Genomic DNA, 25,526 nt, shown 5'->3' with positions numbered 1-25,526 from the left:
AAAACTCTTAGAAGAAAACATAGATGTAAATCAATGACCTTGGGTTACACATGACACTAAAAGTACAAACAACAAAAGAAAAAAATAAATTGAACTTCACAAAAATTAAAAATATTTGTGCTGAAAATGACGCCTTGAAGAAAGTGAAAAGACAAGCCATGGAATGGGAGGAAATAGTCACAAATCAATTATCTCATAAGGGACTTATATTCAGAATAGAAAAGAGAACTCTTGTAACCGAATAATAAAAAGATGAATAACCCAATTTAAAAATGGGCAAAGGATATGAATAGACATTTCTCCAAAGAGGATATACAAATGGCACATAGAAAGATGCTAACATCATTAGCCATTACAGAAAAGCAAATCAAAATCACGAGACGCCATGTCATATCCAGTAGGAAAACTATTTAAAGTCAGATAATGGGGCACCTGGGTGGCTCAGTCGTTAAGCGTCTGCCTTCAGCTCAGGTCATGATCCCAGGGTCCTGAGATTGAGTCCTGCATCAGGCTCCCTGCTTCTCCCTCTCCCACTCCCTGCTTGTGTTCCCTTTCTCACTGTGTCTCTATCAAATAAATAAAATCTTTAAAAAATAAATAAGGTCGGGGCGCCTGGGTGGCTCAGTCGTTAAGCGTCTGCCTTCAGCTCAGGTCATGATCCCAGGGTCCTGGGATCGAGCCCCACATCGGGCTCCCCGCTTGGCGGGAAGCCTGCTTCTCCCTCTCCCACTCCCCTTGCTTGTGTTCCTGCTCTCACTCTCTCTCTCTCTCTCTCTCTCTCTCTGTCAAATAAATAAATAAATAATCTTAAAAAATTTAAAAAAATAAAAAATAAAAAATAAATAAGGTCAGATAGTAAGTGACAGTAAGGATGTAGAGAAATTAGAACTTCATACACTGCTGGTGGGACTGTAACATGATGCAGCCACTATGGAAGACAGTTTGGCAGCTCCTAACTGTGGTGATGGCTGCACAACCTTATGATCATACTAAAAACCACTGAATTATACAGTATAAATAGGTGAATTGTGTCGTGTGTGAATTACATCTCAAAAAGCTATGAGAGATTTTTAAAATTTACTGAGTTGATGAATGAGAAGTAAGGAAGCAGAGACTGGAACGTGGAACAGAGATTTTTATTTCTCTTTTCTTGGAAGAGACCTCTGGGGTTGTTAAATGCTAACTGGAAGAGAAGACAAGGGAGCTGGAAGCAGCCACAAGACGGGGCACATGATCAAGGGCACGGCAAGCAACCACACCTCCTCCAACCCACAGGCCTCCAGAGCCTTCCTACCCAACCTATCCCTCAGGCAGTTTTTAACCTCCCTGTGTCCCATCTCACTCCATTCCAACCCCACCTCACTCAGCCCTCTCTCCCCACTCTAGGATGGCCCTTGCAATTCCAAATTCTTTCCCTCCAGTAAACAAAATGAGGTGTCCAGCTGCTAATCCCAAACTTGCCTGCCCACTCCCAGCAGCTGTAGAACAGATAATGAAGCCAGAGAATCAGATGAATTTTTTAAAAACTTCTTAGCCTCTCTGGAAAGAACACACAAGACTTTGTTCAGGTTTTATTTCCCCTGGGGTAGAACTCAGTGCTTCTCTGGGTTTCTAGAGTGGAACCAAAGAAAACTCTCTACCTGTACTGGTTAGGGAAATTAGGTCCAAAGAGAAATTAACCTGGAGTTGGCCCAAGGAAGGAGTGGGGGAACGACAGAGAAGCTGGTGCTTTGATTCAAATGGACCATCCAGACCAAGGAAGGCAACCTGGAGGGAAGGATGGACAACCATTCGAGCTGATGGCAAAGGCCTGACACTCCCTTGAAGATCCCAGGACAGGGACAGGACCTCTATGGTATGAATGCAGAGAGAGGGGATTTGCTTAGATCATCACTGATGCCAGAGTCTCAAGAGCAGTGGTGAGCTCCCTGTGGCTTACTTCACTTTTCCAAAGCACCAAATAGGGGAGCAGGTCCTAAACGGTCTCCAAGCCTGCGGCCTCTGCCCCACCACCAATTCATTCCAAATGCCATTTTAACATTGGCTTCCGCAAAACACTGCTCTGAACACCACAAACAGTCACAGCTTTCCACTTAATGAAAGATGGATTCTTACCCCTGGCCCTCAGTGCCTTTGATGACTCAGTTATGATCATGCCTCAAGACAAAATCTTCCTTCAGTGACCACACCAACCCCTCCATACATGCTTTACTCTGAACTCCTACAATATGTACTTGTCATCCGGCCCTGGTTACAGGTTAATTTATCTTTAAATTCTGTCTCCCCCCACATAAACCACAAGTATCTTAGGGCCAGGCACTATATCTTATGTCTTTGGATCTGATCTGCCTCTGATTTTTGACAGTGTTCAATAAATGTTTCCTGAGACAATAGTGATGACCTATAAATCACAAGGATTTATTGCATACCAACTGTATAGGGGGCTCTGTCCCAGGTACTAGAATAAAGAAATATAAAGAAATTTTTCAATTATCCAACAAATATTTATACTTACCATATGCTCTGGCACATTCAGAAATTTATTTTTATATACCTCTCAGAAAGCAGAGGGAATAACCAATGAATTCAGAGGAAACTCAACTTTTATGCCAAAATCTGAATCTATTCTTATACTAAAAATATAAAATTTCACTTAAAAATAAAAAAGCCAGCTTCCAATTATTTTGCCTAGAGATAAAGATATGGGAGAACATACTGTATATATAATAATCATTATTCATCACAAAATAAAATTCAAATGCAACTCCATGTGTATCAAGTCACGTGTGCAAAAATTCATACTGACATAATTTTATTTTAAGCAAAAGACACGTTTCTTACAACTAAAAATGCCCCGGAGATTAGGAATCTGTATTTTTTTACTTTTAATCTCCACCTAAGTTACATATAGAGAATAAATATTAAAATAATTCCACAGAAGGAAAAATAATCAAGCACTGATACAGAAATGGAAGAATTGTTAATAAACAAGGAAAAACAAACTTAACTACACATCACAGTAAACATGCTCTGGAGTGCTGTGTACATGTGGGAAAAAAACTAAAGAACTCACACAAACCACTACCAACAATTATCTCCAGGAGGTAGAATTCAGGGCATTTCATTTCTGCTGTACATTTCTCTGTGGGTGTGTGTGTGTGTGTGTGTCCGCTCAGATGCACGTACTTCTTGAAGCAATGAGCACTTTTGTAATCAGAAGAAAAGTAAAGAGTGTAGGTTCTGGGGCACCTGGGTGGCTCAGTTGGTTAAGCAACTGCCTTCGGCTCAGGTCATGATCCCGGAGCCCCGGGACTGAATCCCACATCCCCACATCCGGCTCCTTGCTCAGCGGGGAGTCTGCTTCTCCCTCTGCCCCTCTCCCCTCTCATGCTCTCACTCACTCTCTCTCAATTAAAAAAAAAAAAAAGTGTAGGTTCTGGGAAACAAATTGGAAGTTTCCTCACTCACAGTTCTTTCTCTCTGAGCTGGAGTAAAAAAAATTACAACTCCTTTCCTTCTGTAAAAATAACAATGATCTGCTTCATTATGAACAGTGAAGGTTCAAGTTTATACATTTTGTAGAATATTTCCATGAGGGGCGCCTGGATGGCTCAGTCGTTAAGTGTCTGCCTTCAGCTCAGGTCATGATCCCAGGGTCCTGGGATCGAGCCCCGCATCGGGCTCCCTGCTCCACGGGAAGCCTGCTTCTCCCTCTCCCGCTCCCCCTGCTTGTGTTCCCTCTCTTGCTATGTCTCTCTCTGTCAAATAAATAAACAAAATCTTTAAAAAAAAAAAAGGAATATTTCCATGAGAGTAATCTAAAGACAGGCTGTTTACCAATAATGTCTGTATCCGCAGCACTTAGCACAATGTCTGGCACAGAACAGATAAAAAGGGCTTGGACACGTGGGTCTGTATAAATCAAAAGCTCTTGGGGCAACTATACCAGCTCTCCTTGGGGTGTCCAGGGATGGTGTACAAGTCAAAAGGCTTGTGGGAAGGATGGGGCCTCTACATTTTGCTTTGAATACATCTCCTCTTGGCTGCCGCCTCTTTCCTGTTGTATTAGCATTTTGCAGGCTTGACCTCTTCCTCCTCCTCCATACACTTCCTTCACTCAGCTTCTGGGACCCTACACTCTTGGGCCCTGGGGACACATACTACATCACTGGTCACTGCTCACACTCCTTTGTCCTCCTCTTCTCCTATTCTCCCCAAACTCTTAAAGTTGGGGTGCCCCTGGGTTCTTTTCTTATCACCTTTCTATACTACACTCATTCCCAAAGTAACCTAATTCAGTCTCTGGCTTTAACTAGCTATATGCTAATGACTATATGCCAAAGACTCCCAGATCTTTTTTTTTTTTTAAGATTTATTTATTTACTGGGGAGAGGGACCAGGGGAGGGTAGGAGGGAGAGGATCTCAAGCGGATTCCCCACTGAGCACGGAGCCCAATGCACGACTTGATCCCACGACCCTGAGATCATGAGCCTGAGCCTGAGCCAAAATCAAGAGTTGGGTGCTCAATCGACTGATCCACCCAGGCACCCCAAAGACTCCCAGATCTTAATCCCAACCTGGAGCTCTCCCAAGCTCTAGATTCACATACCCAACCCTACTTTACATCTCCATTTGGAAGTCTAGTAGACACCTGTTTCAAAATTAGCATATTCAAACCTGAACTCCTGATCAGCACTCAAACCTGTTCCACCCCCCACCTCTTCTGTCTCAGAGTCATCTGTGACTGTTTTCTCTCACAGGCCAGCTCCAAGCCATCAGCAAATCCTCTTGGCTCTACCTGCAGAAACTCCCAGACTTCAAACACTTCTCACCACCTCTCCTGTACAAGTCTGGTCCGAACCACTGTCACCTCTTGCCTGGATTACTGCAACAGTCTCTTAAAAGGTCTCTGCCTCTACTCTTGCTCCTTTACAGTCTATTCGCCACACAGCAAGCACAGTGATCCTTTAAAGCATAACTCAGATCACACCCCTCCTCTGCTCAAAACCCTGAAGCGCTTACATATTTCACTGGAAGTAGAAGTTGCTACAATGGCCCACACAGCCCAGCACGACCTGGCCCTGTGTTAGGTTTCTGACTTCATCCCACTACTCTCCCCTCCCTCCCTCCCTCCCTCCCCCCCCTTCCCAGACTGCCTCCTTGCAGTTCTTGGGGCAGGCCAGGCAGGCCACTCCCTCAGGGCATCAGCCTGGAACGTTTCTCCCCCAGTATCTACATGGCTAACTCCCTCATCTCTTTTGTGTCTTTACTTATATGTCACCTTGGGAAACTGCAACCCATCCTTATCTCTCACCACTACTCCCCAACTCTGTATCCTGTTCTTTTCTCTTTTCCTAACACTTATCTCCTAACATATCATATATTCACTTTTTGTAGGGGGGTTGTTGGTCTGTCTTCTCCCTCGAGAATGTAAACTGCATTAAGGCGAGGTTCTTTGATGTTCCTCTGTTATTTCCCAGGTGCCTAGAACAGTTTCTGGGTTACCAATGAGTGTCTGCTCAACAAATAAATGGACTTTAGGAGGTACAAAAGGAACTGAATAATATATAGCATCCCCTACCTTCACTCCTATTCATGGAAGGGAGCGACTAAGAGGCAGAAATCATCCAGGCTGAGAAGCAACAGGGGATGGGGATTTAAAGGTCTTTCCGGGGGCGCCTGGGTGGCTCAGTTGGTTAAGCATCTGCCTTCGGCTCAGGTCATGATCCCAGGGTCCTGGTATCGAGCCCCGCGTCAGGCTCCCTGCTCAGTAGGGAGTCTGCTTCTCTCTCTCTCCCTCTGCCCTTCCCCACTGCTTGTTCTCCCTGTGTCTCTCAAATAAATAAAATCTTTAAAAAATTAAAAAAATAAAGGTCTTTCCATTTCGCGGTCAGCTTTCTGGGCCACATCTCAGTCTATCCTTAGCAATTACCATACGCTGTTACTATTAATGAGTTGCTAGCATTCAGAATTCAACTAATGTTTGTGTACATCCCATGACTATAAAATATACACTGCATCTGTAGGATAAGTCCAAATCTAAAAATCTACTGTTCTTAACTCATAATCTACTAAGATCACCAAAGCCAGGGTCCTCTGAGGTGGGGGATATTCTAGTAGAAGATGGTACTAAAAGAATGAAAACGTTATTAGGACAATCTCTTTTAGGAATGAGATTAACTACAACCTAACAATGTGAGGTCATCCACCAGATGATTAACATTGAGGAATGCAGGTCAGCTGCTGGGTAAAAAAATCCACAAGCCACTCAAACTATCTACAGGGAACAACACATGACACTATTCACTTCCTGAACTGAGTCCTGGAACTGCTTTATGGCTCTGTAAATAGCTGCCAAATTATACCACAGATAATAAAGATTTCATTAATGTAGAACTTTATAATTATGGCCAAACTACAGCCAGCCATAAAAATGAATCTACTGACTCCAAAAGAACAATTTTTACAATGACAACTATGAGGGCCTTGCTGGTGTTGTGGACTTTTTCCATTTGGTTTTTTCATTCTACTCAGAGGAAATCTACTAAATTCTTCTAAGTGACAAAGCTTGGAAGTATTCTTCAATACCAGCATCTATTCCTTTACTCAACAAACATGACCAAGTGCATAAAGGGAACAAACAAGTCCTTGCCTCATTGAGGACACAGCCTAAGAGAGAAGAGTTGTTGACAAAATAACTACAAGTGAGACAAGTGACAAAAGGGGTGCAGGGTGTTACTGCAGGAGGGAGTAATGTGAGGGTCACGAGGGAAAGTTCTTCTAAGGAAGTACTGTTTTAGTAGAGACCTCATGACTGAGTAGTAGGTGAAGAGGGGCAGGAAGAGGTATCAGGGCAGAAGAAATAGCATGTGCAAAGGCCCTGAAGCAGAAAAAATACATATATATAATTGAGAACCAAAAGAGATGGTAGTGGTAAACCTAAGGCTGAAGAGTAAGATAGAAGCCAGGTCATTTAGGGCCCTGAGTCCATGCTAAGGACTCTGGACTCTAGCCTCAGGGTAATGGGGAACCTTTGAAAGGTTTTAAGGAGGAGGGTTATCACTTCTGTTTTGTTTTTTTTTTTTACAGATTTTATTTATTTAGGGGCGCCTGGGTGGCTCAGTCGTTAAGCGTCTGCCTACAGCTCAGGTCATGATCCCAGGGTCCTGGGATCGAGCCCCGCATCAGGCTCTCTGCTAGGCGGAAAGCCTGCTTCTCCCTCTCCCACTCCCCCTGCTCGTGTTCCCTCTCTCACTGTGTCTCTCTCTGTCAAATAAATAAATAAAATCTTTAAAAAAAATAAAATAAAAATAAAACAATCAATCGGCTTTAATTTACAGAATGGGCAGCAAGAATGAATTTGGAAAGGCCAGTTTAGCAGAAATCCAAAAACTCTTCCTTGGAGGATGGTGGTGGTAGGATGGAGAAAAAACGAGCAGAATGAAAAGAATATTTAGGAACTACAACTGGCAAGACCTAGTGACTGATTAGATTTGGAGAGTGAGGAAAAAGTATGTGTCTAGGATTTCTGGTTTGACCAAATACCTCTGGAATGAAGGCCTCTTCAAATAAATTAACATATGTTTGTGAAAGAAAATCGCCTGAAATGTGTCAATAAAATGAGCAATTGGTTTTTCTTGACAGATTAAAAGCTTAAGGTTTTTATTTTAGAAATCCCGTTGCAAACAAAATAACCTGACACAGAATCCTCTCAAATGTTTTTAGGTATTTATAGACACAGGGGCGCCTGGGTGGCTCAGTTGTTAAGCATCTCCCTTCGGCTCAGGTCATGTCCTGGGATCGAGCCCCGCATCGGGCTCCCTGCTCAGCGGGAAGCCTGCTTCTCCCTCTCCCACTCCCCCTGCTTGTGTTCCTGCTCTCACTATCTCTTGCTCTCTGTCAAATAAATAAATAAAATCTTTAAAAAAAGTATTTATAGACAGACATTTGGATATGAATTAATTATTAAGCTACTGGATTGAGATGTTTGGCTCTAACCTGAGTTGTCAAACTGCATGACTTTGGGCCTACCATTTAACTTCTCTGGGCTTTAGTTTCATCATTCGTTTGGAGAAAAAAAAAAAAAAAGCCCTACAGATTAAGATTTAACATTCTGCCCTCTACATGACTGATGTTTACATGTTATGCACTACCATATTCTAGGTTCAGGGACCTAACACGTGGTTCACCAAGGGCTTTTTTTTAATTCCTCCATCTAGCTAGTTCTTTACCAGCCCAATACAATGAAAAATTATTTCTCTTGAATATGCTTCTTAAATTAGATAGCAAAATGGCTTTCACCCCAAAGAGTAACTCCTCACAGGCCTGGGTATGCTGGTGTGCATAACTCCATTACAGCCTTTTTAAAATGCACAATGAAACAGCATCAATCATTTATGGCTTATTAAATACAGTATCTTTGAACACCTGTGTCCTGCCAAAACTTTGTTCGCATGAGAAAATCAGATTTGGGTACCATTTTTAAGTTACACTTGCTCTGCAATATTACCCACTTGTCGGAAAGGAAATTTCCAGTAATACTACCCTCATTATTTCCTTAATATAAATTCAGTTCCAGGTAAGCCAGAATAATCTAGGTCCAGCCATCCAGGGGCAGCATTTAACCTGTTCATTGTAAAATAAATGTCATTTCAGGAAATATATAGGAGAAAAATTAAAACCCAAGCTGCACCTGAAACGACAAACCAACAAAAGTAACCCAGAAAATTCAAATCCATCTCTACTGTGTGAGTCCTGCCCTGGTTTAATTTCTGGACATTCGTCCCCCATCATAAACGACCAGGGTGATGAGAAATAAACAGCAGCAGCACCACTATCACCTTGAATTTCAAAACTGAAAAGGTACATCGCTACAATCTTTCTATCTGTCGCTATCCATAAAGCTCTGCCAGAGGGTACATGCTACGCGTGGAGGAGAGGTTCCCTCCCTCTTTGTGCATGAGAGGACTGAAAATGTTCCCAGGTGTAAAGGACAAAAGAGACAAAGATGAAGCTGGGGATTGAAAAGGTGCTCCACGGCAGGAACCCAGACCCAGGTGGGGAAAAGTCAAGAAGAAAGCAGAAAAGAAAGAGCCCACTGAGATCAGAGGAGGAAAAGAAATATAGGGCTCCTGACCAAATCTGGCAGGGGAACGTGGAGATGGAAAAGATGAACAGGACTGGTGTCAGTGGGTGGTGGGATCAAATACTGGGAGGTGCGGGCAGAGACTGCGGATGGCTCAGGAGATGGGTAGCCCTGGCTGGAGAGGGACGCCCAAGAGAGGAAAAGGGAGACAGGGAGCATCCGCCACGGTCTCGGAAGGGTGGCGGGGACATCCTCACCTTGGTTTTAGTCCGGCTGGCCTTGGCCTTAGCCCGGCGCGGAGGCCTCACCGCCTCGGCCATAGACCCCGCGGTAGCGCCGTCGCCGTTTGTTTTTGTCAAAACCCTGCGCTTCCCACAACTGGCCCAGTTCCGGCCTCCGGCCTTACCACGTGATCGGACCTCCGCCACTCCCGGAGAAGGGGCGGCAGCACAGGGACGCTACGGGCCGCAACGTAGGACAAACCACTCCGGGAAGCGTGTTTTTTTCCCTGAAGGATCGTGGCTCCGCCCCCTTCCTTCCAGGCCCCACCCCTGGCCCGGTGCTCTGCCCCTCCCGGTGTACCCGGTACGCGCAGGTTCGTTCGGTTGTGTGTATCCCTGGTGCCGGCGGTCCGGGTTGAGAGTGCGTCTGTCTCTCCGGCCCGCACTCAGTGTGGACCCCGGGTGCGCTGGCATATCTCACCCCCGCCGGCTTAAGGGAGTCCGGGAAGGTATGTTTATCAGTCTTCTTCTGACCCGTAGTTAAGTAGATCCAGTCAGCCTCAATCTCTGCTTTGCGCCCGTGATGTGCCCTTGAGATTTCCACCTCGGTTCCCTCTTTTGTAAAGGGGAACGATGATATTTGATGAAGATTAAATGTGCTAATCGTGAAAGGTACTTGTGGAGCGACAGGCATGTCAGTAAATGGAAGTTATCATTACTGTACAAATTGCCAGGCAGGAAATAGACGCCTGTCCCGAGAAGGGCAGAGAAGAAATAAGACACATAAAAGTTTTATTATAGATTTTCCGTACCTTGCTTCATTTTTAAAATTCCAGATGTTAAAAACCTGGCCCCTTCTCCCTTCCCCAGCTTTCAATTTCTTTCCAAAGCAGTTAGTGCCTCTTAAAATACTATATAATTTGCTTTTATGTTTGTGTCTGTCAGCTCCTCCAGAATGTAAACTCTTAAAGGGCAAGGGTTCTTTGTTTTGTTCCCTGTTGTATCCCCAGGGCCTCTACAACACGGGCCAGCCTAGAGTACATGCTCAATAAATATTTGATGAATGGAACAAATGAATGTGAGTTGTTTTGTCTGGTGGTGGGGTAAGATAGTGGAGATGGCTTCTATGGGAGGAAAATAAGACTATCCACCCACTGGTAGCATATCCTAGAATGAAAAATCCAGGAATATGACATGAGAAATGGGAAGCACTTAAGAGATATACACTGCACAGTGACTTGTTTATGAGGTAATTTGATCATATAAAGTACAGTTTCACATATTTTGAAATCCTCAACAACAAAAATGTTATCAAGCCACTCAGAACGCACACATGCACTTTGTATACCTGGGTGTGTGTGTGTGTGTGTGTTTATTTATGTATAATGGGCGAGACTTCGCAAATATGAACAAAATCTTTTTACCACCTTTACTACCCATTACTTTTGCTGGTGTTTCTTCAGGCTGGAATACCCTTTCTGGTTTAGACCAATTCAATTCCTTTTTGGCCTTTGAAGTTCTCTATGTGTTAGTCACTACTTAGCAAGACAGAACTGACCTACCTTCACTTTCTATGGTTTACAATTTAGTTGGGAGGCAGACACAATGCATAGATAAATTGAGATAAATATATCACAGCCAGGGCACCTGGGTGGCTCAGTCGTTAAGCATCTTCAGGTCATGATCCCAGGGTCGTGGGATCGAGCCCCGCATGGGGCTCCCTGCTCAGCGGGAAGCCTGCTTCTCCCTCTCCCACTCCCCCTGCGTGTGTTACCTCTCTCGCTGTGTCTCTCTCTGTCAAATAAATAAATATCACAGCCTAAAGGGAAAAGTGGCATACTTTACATTTATAAACTGAATTTTGTAAAAAAAATTTTGCAAGAAAAAAATAAATATATATATATATATATGAACTGAATTTGTTAGACCTTAGTACTGTAAGTAGTTTTGCTAGTCAGTTCAGGCAATAGAAGAAATTAATCTATATTAAATTTAATACTGTAGTTTAAAATGCTTGAGGGAATTTAAATCACAATGGGACCGATTGTTTAACAAAATTTGGTCTTTTGAATTTGAATGACCAAATGTTAAAGTTCCACCTTGAAAGTGATTATTAAAATTTATTAGATTTATAAATAGAATGTTGAGATGAAATAATAGAATGTTGAGATTTATAAAGATAAAGACTTAAGAAAAACTAAATTAAAAAAAAACTAAATTTTACAATGTATATGACTAATAAATTGAACATTAATTTTGAAATAATTAATTTAAAAGATCAATTTCAGAAAACAAAATAACAATAAATGTATTTTCTATACATAAACGCTACCTGCAGACACCCTAAAAAATTTACATTGATGGCAAGCATGGTTAATCGCTCACCTAATTTAACAGTGAAGTGTTTGCTACTAAGATCCTTGGGCAGTAATCACCATTTCCTGAGCTCTTACTATCAGTCAGGAACTGTTCTGAGTACTTTTCACATAATTCATTTGATTCTCATAACAATCCTGCAAAGTCAGTTGTTTTATTGTTCTCATCTTATAGACAGAGACTAAGGCTCAGAGAAGTTAAATTATTTGCCCATGGTCACTCTAGCAAGCTAGCCTGAGCTAGTAAATGGGGGAGCTGGGATTCGAACCAATGCAATTGTACAGTATAAATAAATAGACTTTTTTTTAAAGATTCTATTTATTTATTTGACAGAGAGAGAGAGAGCACAAGCAGGGGGAGCGGCAGGCTGAGGAGAGGGAGAAGCAGACTCCCCGCTGAGCAGGGAGCCCGATGTGGGGCTCAATCCCAGGACTCTGGGATCATGACCTGAGCTGAAGGCAGAAGCTTAACTGACTGAGCCACGCAGGCACCCCTAAATAGACTTTTAAGATAGGTAGCTAGGCTTACTCTCTCCGTATTTGTGATACTCTATACTTACACATTGGAGCCAAAATGAATATCAGAAATATTTCATATAAAAGATACTGGGTTAGGGGCCGCCTGGGTGGCTCAGTCGTGAAGCGTCTGCCTTCACTCATGATCCCAGAGTCCTGGAATCGAGCCCCGCACTGGGCTCCCTGCTCTGCGGGAAGCTTGCTTCTCCCTCTCCCACTCCCCCTGCTAGTGTTCCTTCTCTCGCTGTGTCTCTCTGTCAAAGAAATAATAAAATCCTAAAAAAAAAAAAAAAGATGCTGGGTTATTCAGAATAGTCACAGCATTGACTGTTGGGTATTGGTTTTATATATTTTTTCTTTCCTTCAAAAAATTCTATAATAGTTTTAAATTTTAATATTCTTAAATGTATCTGCAAGCCACATAAAGTACAACATAGAAAAACGTGTAATAGAAAGTTAACTCTCCTCTCCCTAGAGTTAACCATTATTAACAGTTCAGTATGCATCCTTTCAGACATTCTACCCATGTACAAATATCACATTCTTAAATACTCAATGTCCATGTATATATTGTCTGTAACCTTTTAATTAATAAATTCTGGAGATATTTCCTTGTAAGGAAAATGGCTCTATTTCATTTTTCCCTTAATTAAATATTCCCTAACTTTATTTAAACACACTTCTGAGGGCCATTAAATTGTTTCTAATTTTTCACTGCTAAAAGCAATGCTTAGGGGCTGGCTCAGTCGGTAGAGGATGCAGTTCTTGATCTTGGGGTTGCAAGTGTGAGCCCCACGTTGGGTGTAGAGATGACTTAAAAAAAAAAAAAGCAACAATGCTTACAAATGACCATACTTGTACATTTTTTGTGCATGTGTACTTCTATAAGATAGATACCTAGCTGTAAAATTGCTGATCAAAGAGACATTCTCAATTTTAATTTTAATAAGTATTTACCAAATTTCCTTCCAATGGGTTATATTCATTTTCATTGCAGCTTTCAGAATTTAAAATAATTGTCGGGGCACCTGGGTGGCTCAGTCAGTTAAGCATCTGCCCTCAGCTCAGGTCATGATCCCAGGGTCCTGGGATGGAGCCCCACCCACATCAGGCTCCCTGCTCAGCGGGCTCTCTGCTTCTCCCTCTCCCTCTGCCTGCTGCTCCTCCTGCTTGTGCTCTCTCCCTCTCTCTCTGCCAAATAAATAAAATCTTAAAAAAAAATTTTTTTTAAGATTTTATTTATTTATTTGACAGAGAGAGAGACAGCGAGAGAGGGAACACAAGCAGGGGGAGCGGGAGAGGGAGAAGCAGGCTTCCTGCGGAGCAGAGAGCCCAATGTGGGGCTCAATCCCAGGGCCCTGGGATCATGACCTGAGCCGAAGGCAGACGCTTAACCGACTGAGCCACCCAGGCACCCCCCCAAAAAAATTTTTTTAAACAAAATAATTTTCAATCTCATGAGAAAAATCCCAATTCAAAAAAATTACCAGGCATTCATAAAAGGAGTATAATTCACATACTATATTACAGTATTCCAAAATTTCATATGAGCCTGATTCCTAACGCAGCCAGCATCTGGAACAGTATTTGCCATAACAGGTTCAATGAAAGCTGCTGCACTCAGGAAGGAGCCCTGGTAAACCATTCTTAAACTCCCCTATGAAATTAGATTCCAGAGGCTCTGTTGCCATCTGGTGGTAATTTCCCCCTGATGGCACCTCCTCTGACATGATTTCCGAGAAGTCCTTCATTCTACAGTTAATTACTTCTTCAATCTGTACGACGCATTAATTATTTCATCATTCGTGATTACTAAACATATTTTTTTTAATTATGAGGAAATCACATTACTTCTAAATTTTTTTTCAGTTTCTTGAGACAATTAGCTGGAAGTGCAAGTACCAAAAATATCCTGCCTACATTTTTTTGAAGACTCTTACATAGACGGGAGCTCTTCTATTAACAGACTTTTGCTTCCGTAGGAAGCAAAACATATAAAACTTTCTTTTTTCTATTATTTCCCCTCTCGTAATCTTCCCCACTTAAAAAAAAAAAGTTAAATGAGTCATAGAAATGGTGAGTTATTTGTACCCCCCAAAGCATCAGATACCTGCTGGTGGCCCACTCATATCTCCTTGGCAGGCACAAACAGGCAACACAGACACCTCCACCAACTTCCTCTGTCACGCCCATGCTTCTCCTTCCAGCTCATACCTGTGGCCTCAGAGGAGGTTTCCTTCAACCCGGTGGGTGGAGAAGAGCAAAAACACATTCCTGGTTCAAGAATAAATCATCTCTGTATATTAATTTTTGTTCATCTCTATGTGGATTGCTGCCACATGACAGCCCCACCCAGGATGAAGAGAAGTGCTCCCCGTGGGCAGCACATCAAGTAACACAGCCGGTTATCACGTGGTGTGAAAGGAGAGGAGCCCCAGGTAAGCACAGACGCAGACTGCTGGGCAATGGTGCACAACTTGACTGAAGAATCAGGGAATGGGATCAGAAGACTGAAAACAAAAGGATGATGGGCAACAAAATGTGAAATCTGTGTGTCTTAGACCAGCACCCACAAGAAACTACTCATCAAAGGAGGTGCAGAGCAACCAGGTAGGTAGGATGACTCATCCAGGGACGTCCAGCCTGCCTCTGTCCTTGGCCATGCCAGTGCTCCCTCAGTGGGACTCATGAGCAGAGTAGCTTTGGTAGCAGGGATGAAGACTCTGAACAGGGGCCCCCACTCACCAGGCCCGCATTAGTGGCTACTGCTAAATGTCTGACCAGTTAGCCCCTGAAGCTGAAGGTGATCCCTAAATATGTTGTCATACCCCCAAGGAGACCAACCAGCCACTTGGTGGAAACGTGATTCCACTGAACTCCTTCCGCTCTAGAAAGAGCAGAGATTCACCTCTACTGGGACTAATTCCAAGAATAGATTCTCCTTTTCTGCTGGCAGTGTCTTGGCCAACAATGCTATCTCCAAAGGCTCAAAGAGTATCTCATGTATCATCATGAAATTCCACATAACATCACCTTAGACCAGTGTTTGCCAAATTGTTTTTCGTTACCCTTCATTAGACATTTTTTTCCTAACTGCCACTCCCATGACATTTTAATACCACAGATATACTGTATCTCTGCATATGCACCCTATGTGTATCTGTGCTTTAAACATAAGAAGAGTAAGATTAGGGACTCCTGGGTGGCTCAGTTGGTTAAGCGACTGCCTTCGGCTCAGGTCGTGATCCTGGAGTCCCGGGATCGAGTCCCGCGTCGGGCTCCCTGCTCAGCAGGGAGTCTGCTTCTCCCTCGGACCCTCCCCCCTCTCAGGCTCTCTCTCTCTATCTCACTCTCTCTCTCAGATAAATAAATAAAATCTTAAAAAAAAAAAGAAGAGTAAGATTAGTTTTTCCCATCAAGAACCAGTTTTCACCCCTGATGAGTAATACTGCCCCCACTGAGAATGCATACCTTACACCAAGAGCTTCACTTCATAGTGATGTTGTGCAACAACAGGGAAATGTCCGTGGGCTCCGCTTTATCTACTACATGCCACGTCACCTAGAAGCTGCTAGTCCTGATAGAATGTCGGAATGGCCTTGTAAAGGTGTGGCAGCTTGAGAATACGTTGCAGGGATTGGGGTGCTGGTCTTAATGATGAGGTCTTATGTGGTGCTTATATAGCCATAATATGGTACTATATGTTGACTCCAATAGATAGAAAACACAGGTCTGGGAGCAAAGGGCTGAGAGTGGCCTCTGCCACCAGAGATTACACTGACCCACTTAGGAAACTGGTGCTTCCCATCTCTTCAACTTTAGGCTCTGCTGGACTAGAGCATCTCGCTCTATGTGGTTGCCAGGAGATGCATCAACCACGGGGCATAGAAAGGGTTCCACTGGGGCGCCTGGGTGGCTCAATCGGTTAAGCGTCTGCCTTCAGCTCAGATCATGATCCTGGGGTCCTGGGATTGAGCCCCATGTCAGGCTCCTTACTCAGTGGGGAGTCTGCTTGTCCCTCTCCCTCTGACCCTCCCCCACTCATGCTCTCTCTCTCAAGTAAATAAATAATCTTGAAAGAAAGAAAAAAGGAAGGAAGGAAGGAAGAAAGTTCTACTAAAACTGTGGCTGATGCCTAGTCATGCCAGTAGATGAGCAAGAAAGGAAAGGAGTAACTGTCCCAGCAGGAGTAGGTGATTATCATGAGGAAAATGGGACAGGGAGGGATACATCTGGAACTCGGGAGTTTCACTGGGATGTGTCTGGGGGTTGCCATGCCTGGTGATAAATTATCAGTTGGCAATTTCAGCAAACAGGGTCTGAGAAGAGCCTGATAACCAGGGGCTGAGACCCCTTAGGGATGAGGGTTTGGGTCACCCCACCAGTCATGCAACCTAGACAAGCAGTAGATTTGCCAAGAGGGAAGCGAATCTAGAATGTGTGGTATTAATTTGCTAGGGCTGCCATATCAAAATACCACAAACTGGATGGCATAAACAATAGAAATTCATTTTCCTGCAGTTCTGGAAGCTGGCAGTCCAAGATTAAGGTGCTGGTTGGTTTCCTCTGAGGCCTCTCTCCGGGCTTGCAGATGGCTATCTTCTGGTTGTTTTTCACAAGGTCGTCCCTTTGTGCACACTCACCCCTTGTGTCTCTTTCTCTTCTTAGAGGATGCCAATCAGACTGGATTAGTGCCCCACCCCAGGGACCTCATTTCAACTTAATCACCTCTTTCAAGGCCCTATCTCCAAACACAGTCACATTCTGAGGTGTGGAGGATTGGGACTTCAACATATAAATTTGGACGGGGCTGTGGGCAGAATACAATTCCCTCCATAACAGGTTGGTAGAGGAAGGAGATGATGAACAGCATATAGACTCAGGACCATCTATAGCAAGGAACTCTAGCTTGTCCTACTAAACCTCCTGGGGTGTGTGTGTCTGTGTGTGTGTGTGTGTGTGTGTGTGTGTTGCTAAACCTCCTGGTGTGTGTGTGTTGTGTTGTGTTGGAAACTGGAACTTGAAGAAGTGATGGCAGGCAGGGTGGAGTAAAATTCATGGGGGCACAGATGGATCTGAGCCACGCAGGGGTCAGCCACTGTCAGGGCACCATCCACATTCCTTCAGCACTTAGCATTTCCTTACAGGGCAGCCCAAATTCCGACTGCCAGGAACTGCCCCTCCCAAGGACTCTCTCGGCAATCTGGATCCCACTCTGCTTGGCATTTCTGCATTTCAGGGAGGTCAGAGAATGCCAGGGAATTCATGCTTCCTGGGGGTGGCCCTCAACCAGTGAGTGCAGGGAGCTGGGGAAGGAATATCACCGCTCCTCTCCACTGGTGAGTTGGCTTGAGGTGTGTGTCCCACACGGTTCCCCAGGAGCCCCCAGACTGAAGCTCCAGTGTCCGCAGTGCTGACTGGCTCAATAATGCAGGCCTTTTTGCTTTCCTTCCCTTCCCTCCTACCTTCTATCTCCATTACCTCCCCACTCCCATACGGGTGTTCTGGGATCACCCCCCAGAAAAAAGGACCTGCACTCAAATTCTTACCTCAGGGTCGGCTTCCAGCGGAATTCAAATTAAGATACCCACGGTCTTCGGGGTAGGTCATATTTACTAAACTTAACGTGTATGCTTATTTGACTGGCTTCACTCCCTTTACGCTCCTGGTTTCTCTCTCAACTGGTTGTTTCTCCAGGTGCGCTCTCTCCTAGCCACTAATTCTTTCATACTTACTACAGTGTGTCAGGTGCTGGGGACACAGCAAGAAAAACTGACGGAGAGGGACCTGCTGTCGTGAAGGTGACTGTTTAGGAGGGAAGCCAGACTTTAAGCAATTAATTTCAAGAGTGAATCACGTCCTATCAAGGAAAATCTGGGAGAGAAACAGGACACAGCAATGGGATCCAATCTTGTCTGGAGGCGGGGACGGTGCCTCCCCAAGGAAGTGACTTTGCCGCAAGGATCACAAATATGCAAAATAAATCCCAAATCACCAGGAACCTTTATTTTACTTCATATCAAACTGAAAAAGCCATAAAATTAAAGTATTTTCAATTCATGAAACTTTTACATCAATGACACTGACCAATAGAGAGAAAAGTGAAATCCCTGAGGAATTGCCAACAATAAATAAAATACTTAAAAACAGAATGTTCTGAGTTCGAAGGAAAATTTCCTGAGCCTGCTCAATTTAGGGAAGTCAATGGCGCTTTGCAAACCAGTTTCTCAAAAGGATATCCAACTGATGCAAGTTTCCTGTCATGAGAAGAAGCTGCCACTTTCAGTAACACCTTACATTAAATGGGGGGAAATAATCTTGTTTCAATCAATTTATGCATAGTTCTGAGAAATCTGTTACATGGGCAGGAGAAGAAAATATGTGCTCTTTGTGCCAACAGAATTTTACAACATACCAAATAAGTACCAGTGCTAGTTTAATTTGTTATTAACTACAGTGTGTTGTTTTCTTGTGGAGTGTGGATATTATACAAAAGGGATGTAGTCTCCCTACTGTTTGTAGGTAACGAAAGAAAGACTCAAATACCTGTGAAAGGGTAAGATCAACACTTTTTAAAAAATTTCAGAATCTAGCAAGGGAAAGATTCTCTGTGAAGAAGACCCAGGATGGAGGACTGGCTTTGGAGCTCTAGAATTCCTTTTAGGAATGGAGTCAAAATATCTTGTTACACGGATTTTAGGATGTACTTTTTTCCCCCCACACTTTCACAAATCAAATTCAAACGGGCTTGGCCGGTAACTGTCACAAGTTAACGGTCAAGTCCCCCACCTAACTTTCTCAGGGGTATATAAAATAATGGCATGCTTTAGAAACACCTTCTTAGACTAAATTAAATATGGTGCTCTGTACTTCAGCACACACAGTGAGTCATATAAAAATAAATCTGACATTTAAACCCTGGTAATTTTCCCAATTGAAAGGACACTGGCAAAAACATTTGGCAACTGAAATTTCAACACGAGCACCATAGCCTCACGAAAGATTAGGACAAACGGTGATGTGGGATGAGCTCACACTCTGGTTTTGGTTCTGTCCCTGATCAGTAAGGAAATGGATTTCACACCTCTGGGCCTCATTTCCTGATCTGTAAAATGAGAAAGTATAATCAATGCCCTCTCAGTCCTCCAGCCAAAAAAGGAAGGGGATTTATAATTCTGCACCACTGAGGGCGCGTCCTGCTGTGGAACATTCCACAGCCATGCTGCCCCCAAAGCCAAAGACGCGCCTACAGGTTGATGGCGCGGACCCCTCTGCAGCCACCTTTCCCCCCACAAGAAGAGTCAAGGCTCCAAACCCAGAGATTTTCCGGGATCAAGGAGATAACACAATTCATTCACAATGTTGGTAACTGAGAGGAAAAGGGTAATTCTTCAGTCTGGGGCACTGTGTAAACTTATTTAAAAAATTTCAGAACTTCCCTAACTTCAGTTGATCTAAATGTCTATCATCAATATAAAATACCAGAACATGACAGCAAGGTCTCACTTCAAAGTTTCATGACTGACATAGCTTGGCTAGAGACGCTCCTGCTCTGAGTGCTTCCTCCCATGCCATCGAAGCACCAGCCGGGAAAGGAGTTGTGCTCTTAAAGAAAATAACAAAGAAGTTTCATTAGAATGAACCATTGACCTCAGCTCCTCACTCCTACCTTGATATATTATCTACAGAGAATAAGTATGCTTGGCCAAAGAAAGCAAATGGTGAGGAATAAGTATCAAAAGTGATGAAAAATGGAGCTGCCTGGGTGGCTCAGTCGGTCAGGCATCCGACTCTTTTTTTTTTTTTTAAGATTTTATTTAAAAGACAGAGAGAGACACAGCAAGAGAGGGAACACAAGCAGGGGGAGTGGGAGAGGGAGAAGCAGGCTCCCCGCTGAGCAGGGAGCCCGATGCGGGGCTCGATCCCAGGACCACGGGATCACGACGTGAGCCGAAGGCAAATGCTTAACCGACGGAGCCACCCAGGCGCCCCAAGCATCTGACTCTTGATTTTGGCTCAGGTCATGATCTCAGGGTCCTGGGATCGAGCCTCGTATTGGGCTCCCCACTCAGCAGGGAGTCTGCTGGACATGCTCTCTCTCTCCCACTGCTCCTCCCCCCACCCCACCCCAGAGCTCGCATGCACGTGCACACACACACTCTCTCTCTCTGTCAAATAAATAAATAAAATATTTTTTAAAATTTTTATTTATTTGAGAGAGAGAGCACAAGCAGGGGGAGTGTCAGGCAGAGGGAGAGGCAGGCTCCCCGCTGAGCCAGGAACCCTGTGCGGGGCTCGATCCCAGGACCCTGGGATCATGACCTGAGCCAAAGGCAGACACTTAACCGACTGAGCCACCCAGGCGCCCCCTCAAAGAAATACATTTATCAAAAAGTGATGAAAAATGGATTGTGATGACAACAGCATTGCTTTCTGGTAAACAATACACGTATTTATATTTTTTGATACACAAAAGTTATAACCTCTCTTTACCTAAACATGTTAGAACCAAAAACAGGCACAGCAGCTAATATCAACGACACCACACAAACCACAAATTCCTACACCTTCCTAGTTCATTTCCAAAGGCTCAAACGCAAAATAAGTGTTGTGATAAGTTGCTTAGCTAAGTTATTAACTACAACAGACTTCCTTCTGTAAAATTCTCTTCAGCTCTGTCAATAATACCCATATATGCTGAGCCCCTGTCCGTTGGGCTGGCACACACCAATGAACCCGAGGAAGTGACAGAGCTCATGTGTGTTGGTGTTAGCATCATGCATCTGTGAACAGCAGGTTCTACAGCTCTGAGGAACTAGAGTTGCCAGATCAAAGGTTACCATTAAGCAACTAGAATACATGCTTTATGCAAATAGGTGAGGGTAGAAAAGGAGGAGGTTAAAAAAAAACACCACCACCAAACTCTTGGAGCTGCCCATGACTGCTGCAGCCATCGTGTATGTGGTGTTCCAGAGGGCAGGGGTCCCAAGTCGCTGATTCCCCCTGTCCCTCTCTACTGCTAATACGGGCCGTGCCTCTTTCCATGAGAAAAAGGGAACCTTATGAAATGAAGAAGTGATGACCAGTTGTAAAGACTCCATTTGTTTGTAAGTCAGAAAGTTATGTATAGTCAGAGGCCACGGTATTTTAGATCTTCAATTTCCATCATCTTTGACAGCCAAGTTGCTTAGATATTAAAAACATTTATTAAGCAATTTAAGGACTCATATTTAAGTATCAATACATACTAGCTGATTATTTCTATGTAATCAAAACAACATGGCTTCTGTTCCATCTAGCTAATGGGCTATAAGTCACAAAGTAGGTGTTTTCAGAGGACTGAAGACAAGCAAGGTTTGATATGCTCACTTCAAGAATTTCTCAGTGCTATACTGTTTGTTGGTGGGAACGCAAGCTGGTGCAGCCACTCTGGAAAACAGCATGGAGGTTCCTCAAAAAGTTGAAAATAGAGCTACCCTATGACCCAGCAATTGCACTACTAGGTATTTATCCCAAAGATACAAATGTAGGGATCCGAATGGGCACCTGCACCCCAATGTTTATAGTGGCAATGCCCACAATAGCCGAACTATGGAAAGAGCCCAGATGTCCATTGACAGATGACTGAATAAAGTAGATGTGGTATATATATACAATGGAATACTACTCAGCCATAAAAAAAAAATTGAAATCTTGCCATTGGTAATGATGTGGATGGAACTAGAAGGTACTATGCAAAGCGAAATAAGTCAGAGAAAGACAATTATCATATGCTCTCACTCACATGTGGAATTTAAGAAACAAAACAGAGGATCATAGGGGAAGAGAGGGAAAAATAAGACGAAATCAGAGAGGGAGACAAACCAGAAGAGACTCTTAATCATAGGAAACAAACGGAGGGTTGCTCGAGGGGAGGGGAATGGAGGGATGGGGTGATAGACATTAAGGAGGGCATGTGATGTAATGAGCACTGGGTGTTATATAAGACTGATGAATCACTGACCTCTACCTCTCAAACTAATAATACATTATATATTAATTGAACTTAAATTAAAAAAAATTTTTTTAAAAAGAACTTTTCAGTGCTATAAAACACTGAAGGAAAGCCACCATAGAGCACTATTAAAACCTGTTTTGTTGGTGCAGCCACTCTGGAAAACAGCAAGGAGTTTTCTCAAAAAGTTGAAAATAGAGCTATCCTACGACCCAGCAATTACACTACTGGGTATTTACCCCAAAGATACAAATGTAGTGATCCGAAGGGGCACATGCACCCCAATGTTTAGAGCAGCAATGTCCACAATAGCCAAAAGAAAGAGCCTAGATGTCCATCAACAGATGAATGGATAAAGAAGATGTGGTGTATATACACACACAATGGAATATTACGCAGTCATCCAAAAAAATGGAATCTTGCCATTTGCAATGACGTGGATGGAACTAGAGGGTATTATGCTAAGTGAAATAAGTCAATCAGAGAAAGACAAGTATCATATGATCTCACTGATAATGAGGAATTTGAGAAACAAGACAGAGGATCATAGGGGAAGGGAGGGAAAAATGAAACAAGACCAAACCAGAGAGGGAGACAAACCATAAGAGACTCTTAATCTCAGGAAACACACTGAGGGTTGCTGGAGTGGAGGGGGGGTGGGAGGGATGGGGTGGCTGGGTGAGGGACCTTGGGAGGGTATGTGCTGTGGTGAGCGCCGTGAATTGTGTAAGACTGATGAATCACAGACCTGTACCCTGAAACAAATAATACATTATATGTTAATTAAAAATTAAAAAAAAAAAACAAAAACCTGTTTTGTTTCCTAAGAGACAGAAGCACCAAACCAGGGAGGGTGGGAGAGAGGCTGTTCCAGTTCCTGTATCCCACCCCCCCTCCTGGCACTCCTGGGAACACACTAAACCAGGAATGTGCAAGAGGATCAACTCTTCAAAAACAGTTTTTTATTAAAGAAGTAATAAAGTTTCATTGTAGACAAATTGGAAAACATAAGTAAAGAAAAACTATTACTTGTTTGGGAATATATCTTTTCAAGCCTTTTCTTTGCTCATACGTACATATGTTGTCATACCCCAAGATACGCCCATTTGGGTTAAAACATTTATACTTGACAGAGTTTCATATAGTACTATTTTGGCTTCAGAGGCATTCCTTCACCTTTGTGAAGACTGAGATTGACCTGGGACATGTTGCAAGTTGCAAGTGTCTGAGAACCAAAGACAGAGCGCCATCTTTGCAGTAATGGTTGCCTCCACAGCTCAGCTCTAGGAATCCTTGTTTGCTAGTTTGGAGCAGTAATAATCTGAGGTAAGATGGCCCCATAATGCCCTTGTGTAATAGGTGAGTGTGATGGTGTTTGCCTCATTTTCACTGACTTCTTTTGACTTGACTTTCCCCCCTTTTGGGAATGGGAGAGTACACTATTAGTTAAACAGTGAGGATCACGTGTGTTTTGTTTGTGAGCCTTGCCTTGAGCGTAAGTGTGTCATAGCCACAAAGAGCTTAACAGGAGCAGAAAACGAGCTACAGAATAATGAGGGAGAATCTCCTCATTCAAATACGTACGGCGCGGGCACCAGTCCCCTTGCAATATGGGATTTAGAGAGGCCATCCTGCAGGACCCCACGCATCAGTGGGCCAGCCTGAGGCAAGGCCTTGCCGCTTGCAGTGGTGTTATAAAGAAGCTTCAGAGACTCAAAAACACACTCATCAGTCTAAATGCAATTTGATTATGCAAACATTAAAGGTTCTTACCAATGATGTTACTGGTAGATCAGACTGTAGTCCTCAACCAAGGAATAGTCAGGATTATCTGCAAAGGGCAGAACAGAGCAACATTAAGTTAATCTTGTTTCACGATAAGATCTTAGCCCTTCTGAAATCAAAACATTCCACTTAAAGATTCTAGTGACTGTCCCTTTTATAAAAAGAAAACATCTGGCAACAAATCCTACAAATGGTAGTCATGACTATAAACCAGAAGATTCACTCACACATTCTGGAAATCACTACTATGATTTCATTGCCCTTTTCATCCATGCGCAGATAGCAGCACCCAGAGTAAAGTCATCTTCAGACATAGACATAAATAAGTCCCACGTTATCAGGTGGTAATTGTTTTACAAAAATAAAATAACTCGAATCCTTATATTTTTCAAAGATATCATTTCAGCCCCTGAATTTCTTTCAGTCACTGAAGCTCTGCTAAGCTCCCATATGCTGCGTGAGTTTTCTCTTCCCTCAGTCCCTTGAACCCAGGTAGGTATATCTTTCTTTTACTCGAATAATAGATATTTGCTGAGCACCTACTCTGTGCCCAGTACTGTGTTAGGTGCTATGAGTGATACAGGAGAAAACCAAGTGCCCACCTTCAAGGATCTTATAATTACCCAAGGACTAAAACTAACAAAAAAAATGCTAAAATGTGTGTTTGTCCCAGAGGTATCATTAGGAGTTCTGAATGAAAAAGAGACCAGGGCGCCTGGGTGGCTCAGTCGGTTAAGCGGCTGCCTTCGGCTCAGGTCATGATCCTGGAGTCCCGGGATCGAGTCCCGCATCAGGCTCCCTGCTCGGCAGGGAGTCTGCTTCTCCCTCTGACCCTCTTCCCTCTCGTGCTCTCTATCTCTCATTCTCTCTCTCTCAAATAAATAAATAAAATCTTTAAAAAAAAAAAAAAAAAGGAAAAGAGACCAGAGTGATTAGTGAAAGACCCAATTACGGTCAGTGCACAAATATATAATATGAGGTTATATGTTTCTAGACATCTATGCCTTCCATCAGTTATGTTTCTGTGCAATCCAAAGGAAACTATATCTCACTTTGCCGTTTTTATGGTTCAAGTTGAAATAATCTCTTAGGTAAGACTGCCTTATAATAAGGTTCTTTTGGTACTCCAAGAGTGGAATTCTCTTTGAGAAGCTATAAAGTAGACCACCAATTACCAAAGTCCACTCTGTGACAAATAGTATTATATTAAGATCCTGATATAGGTTCATTCTCTTGAGAATTTGATTCTATCTGTTCCCTTCTTTCCGGGCGCCTGGGTGGCTCAGTTGTTAAGCATCTGCCTTCGGCTCAGGTCATGATCCCAGGGTCCTGGGACCGAGCTCTGTATCGGGCTCCCTGCTCCGCAGGAAGCCTGCTTCTCCCTCTCCCACTCCCCCTGCTTGTGTTCCCTCTCTCGCTGTGTCTCTCTCTGTCAAATAAATAAATAAAATCTTTTAAAAAAATTGTTCCATTCTTTCCCTTTATTTCAACATTCTAACTACTCAACCTTAGAGAGAACATGATGGGGCACCTGGGTGGCCCAGTTGGT

At 43.3% G+C, this 25,526-nt stretch overlaps 2 protein-coding genes and 1 long non-coding RNA gene across 7 annotated transcripts in view; 1 reads left to right on the top strand and 2 right to left on the bottom strand.

Annotated features, from left to right (window-relative positions):
- Positions 1-9,448, bottom strand: part of EPG5 (ectopic P-granules 5 autophagy tethering factor) — a 105,663-nt gene extending 96,215 nt beyond the window's left edge. For all 4 annotated transcript variants that reach the window (XM_028098124.2, XM_028098125.2, XM_028098127.2 and 1 more), the window contains exon 1: positions 9,344-9,448. In XM_028098124.2, coding sequence (XP_027953925.1) covers positions 9,344-9,406 — 63 coding nt within the window. In that variant the 5' untranslated portion in view covers positions 9,407-9,448. The remainder of the gene's footprint in view (positions 1-9,343) is intronic.
- A 224-nt stretch (positions 9,449-9,672) lies between these two features.
- LOC148162261 (uncharacterized) lies at positions 9,673-24,754 on the top strand. 2 transcript variants are annotated; one of them, XR_015767047.1, is made up of 4 exons: positions 9,673-9,816; positions 14,406-14,636; positions 23,355-23,518; positions 24,372-24,754. It is a non-coding gene; the product is annotated as an uncharacterized LOC148162261 (long non-coding RNA). The 2 variants fall into 2 exon arrangements; XR_015767048.1 differs by lacking the exons at positions 23,355-23,518; positions 24,372-24,754 and adding an exon at positions 17,939-18,350 and having other exon boundaries at positions 14,406-14,808.
- PSTPIP2 (proline-serine-threonine phosphatase interacting protein 2) overlaps positions 18,175-25,526 on the bottom strand; it is a 66,494-nt gene continuing 59,142 nt past the window's right edge. The window contains exons 14-15 of the mRNA XM_028098156.2: positions 23,966-24,023; positions 18,175-19,803 (exon numbers count right to left, since the gene is read on the bottom strand). Coding sequence (XP_027953957.1) covers positions 23,974-24,023 — 50 coding nt within the window. The 3' untranslated portion in view covers positions 18,175-19,803; positions 23,966-23,973. The remainder of the gene's footprint in view (positions 19,804-23,965; positions 24,024-25,526) is intronic.

Source organism: Eumetopias jubatus, unplaced genomic scaffold (assembly GCF_037043125.1).
Source record: "Eumetopias jubatus isolate StellerSeaLion01/CBP00866 unplaced genomic scaffold, mEumJub1_p1.0 scaffold_16, whole genome shotgun sequence".
Classification (NCBI taxonomy): Eukaryota; Metazoa; Chordata; class Mammalia; order Carnivora; family Otariidae; genus Eumetopias; species Eumetopias jubatus.
Note: the sequence above shows the minus strand (reverse complement) of the source record. Positions and strands in the feature narration are given on the sequence as shown.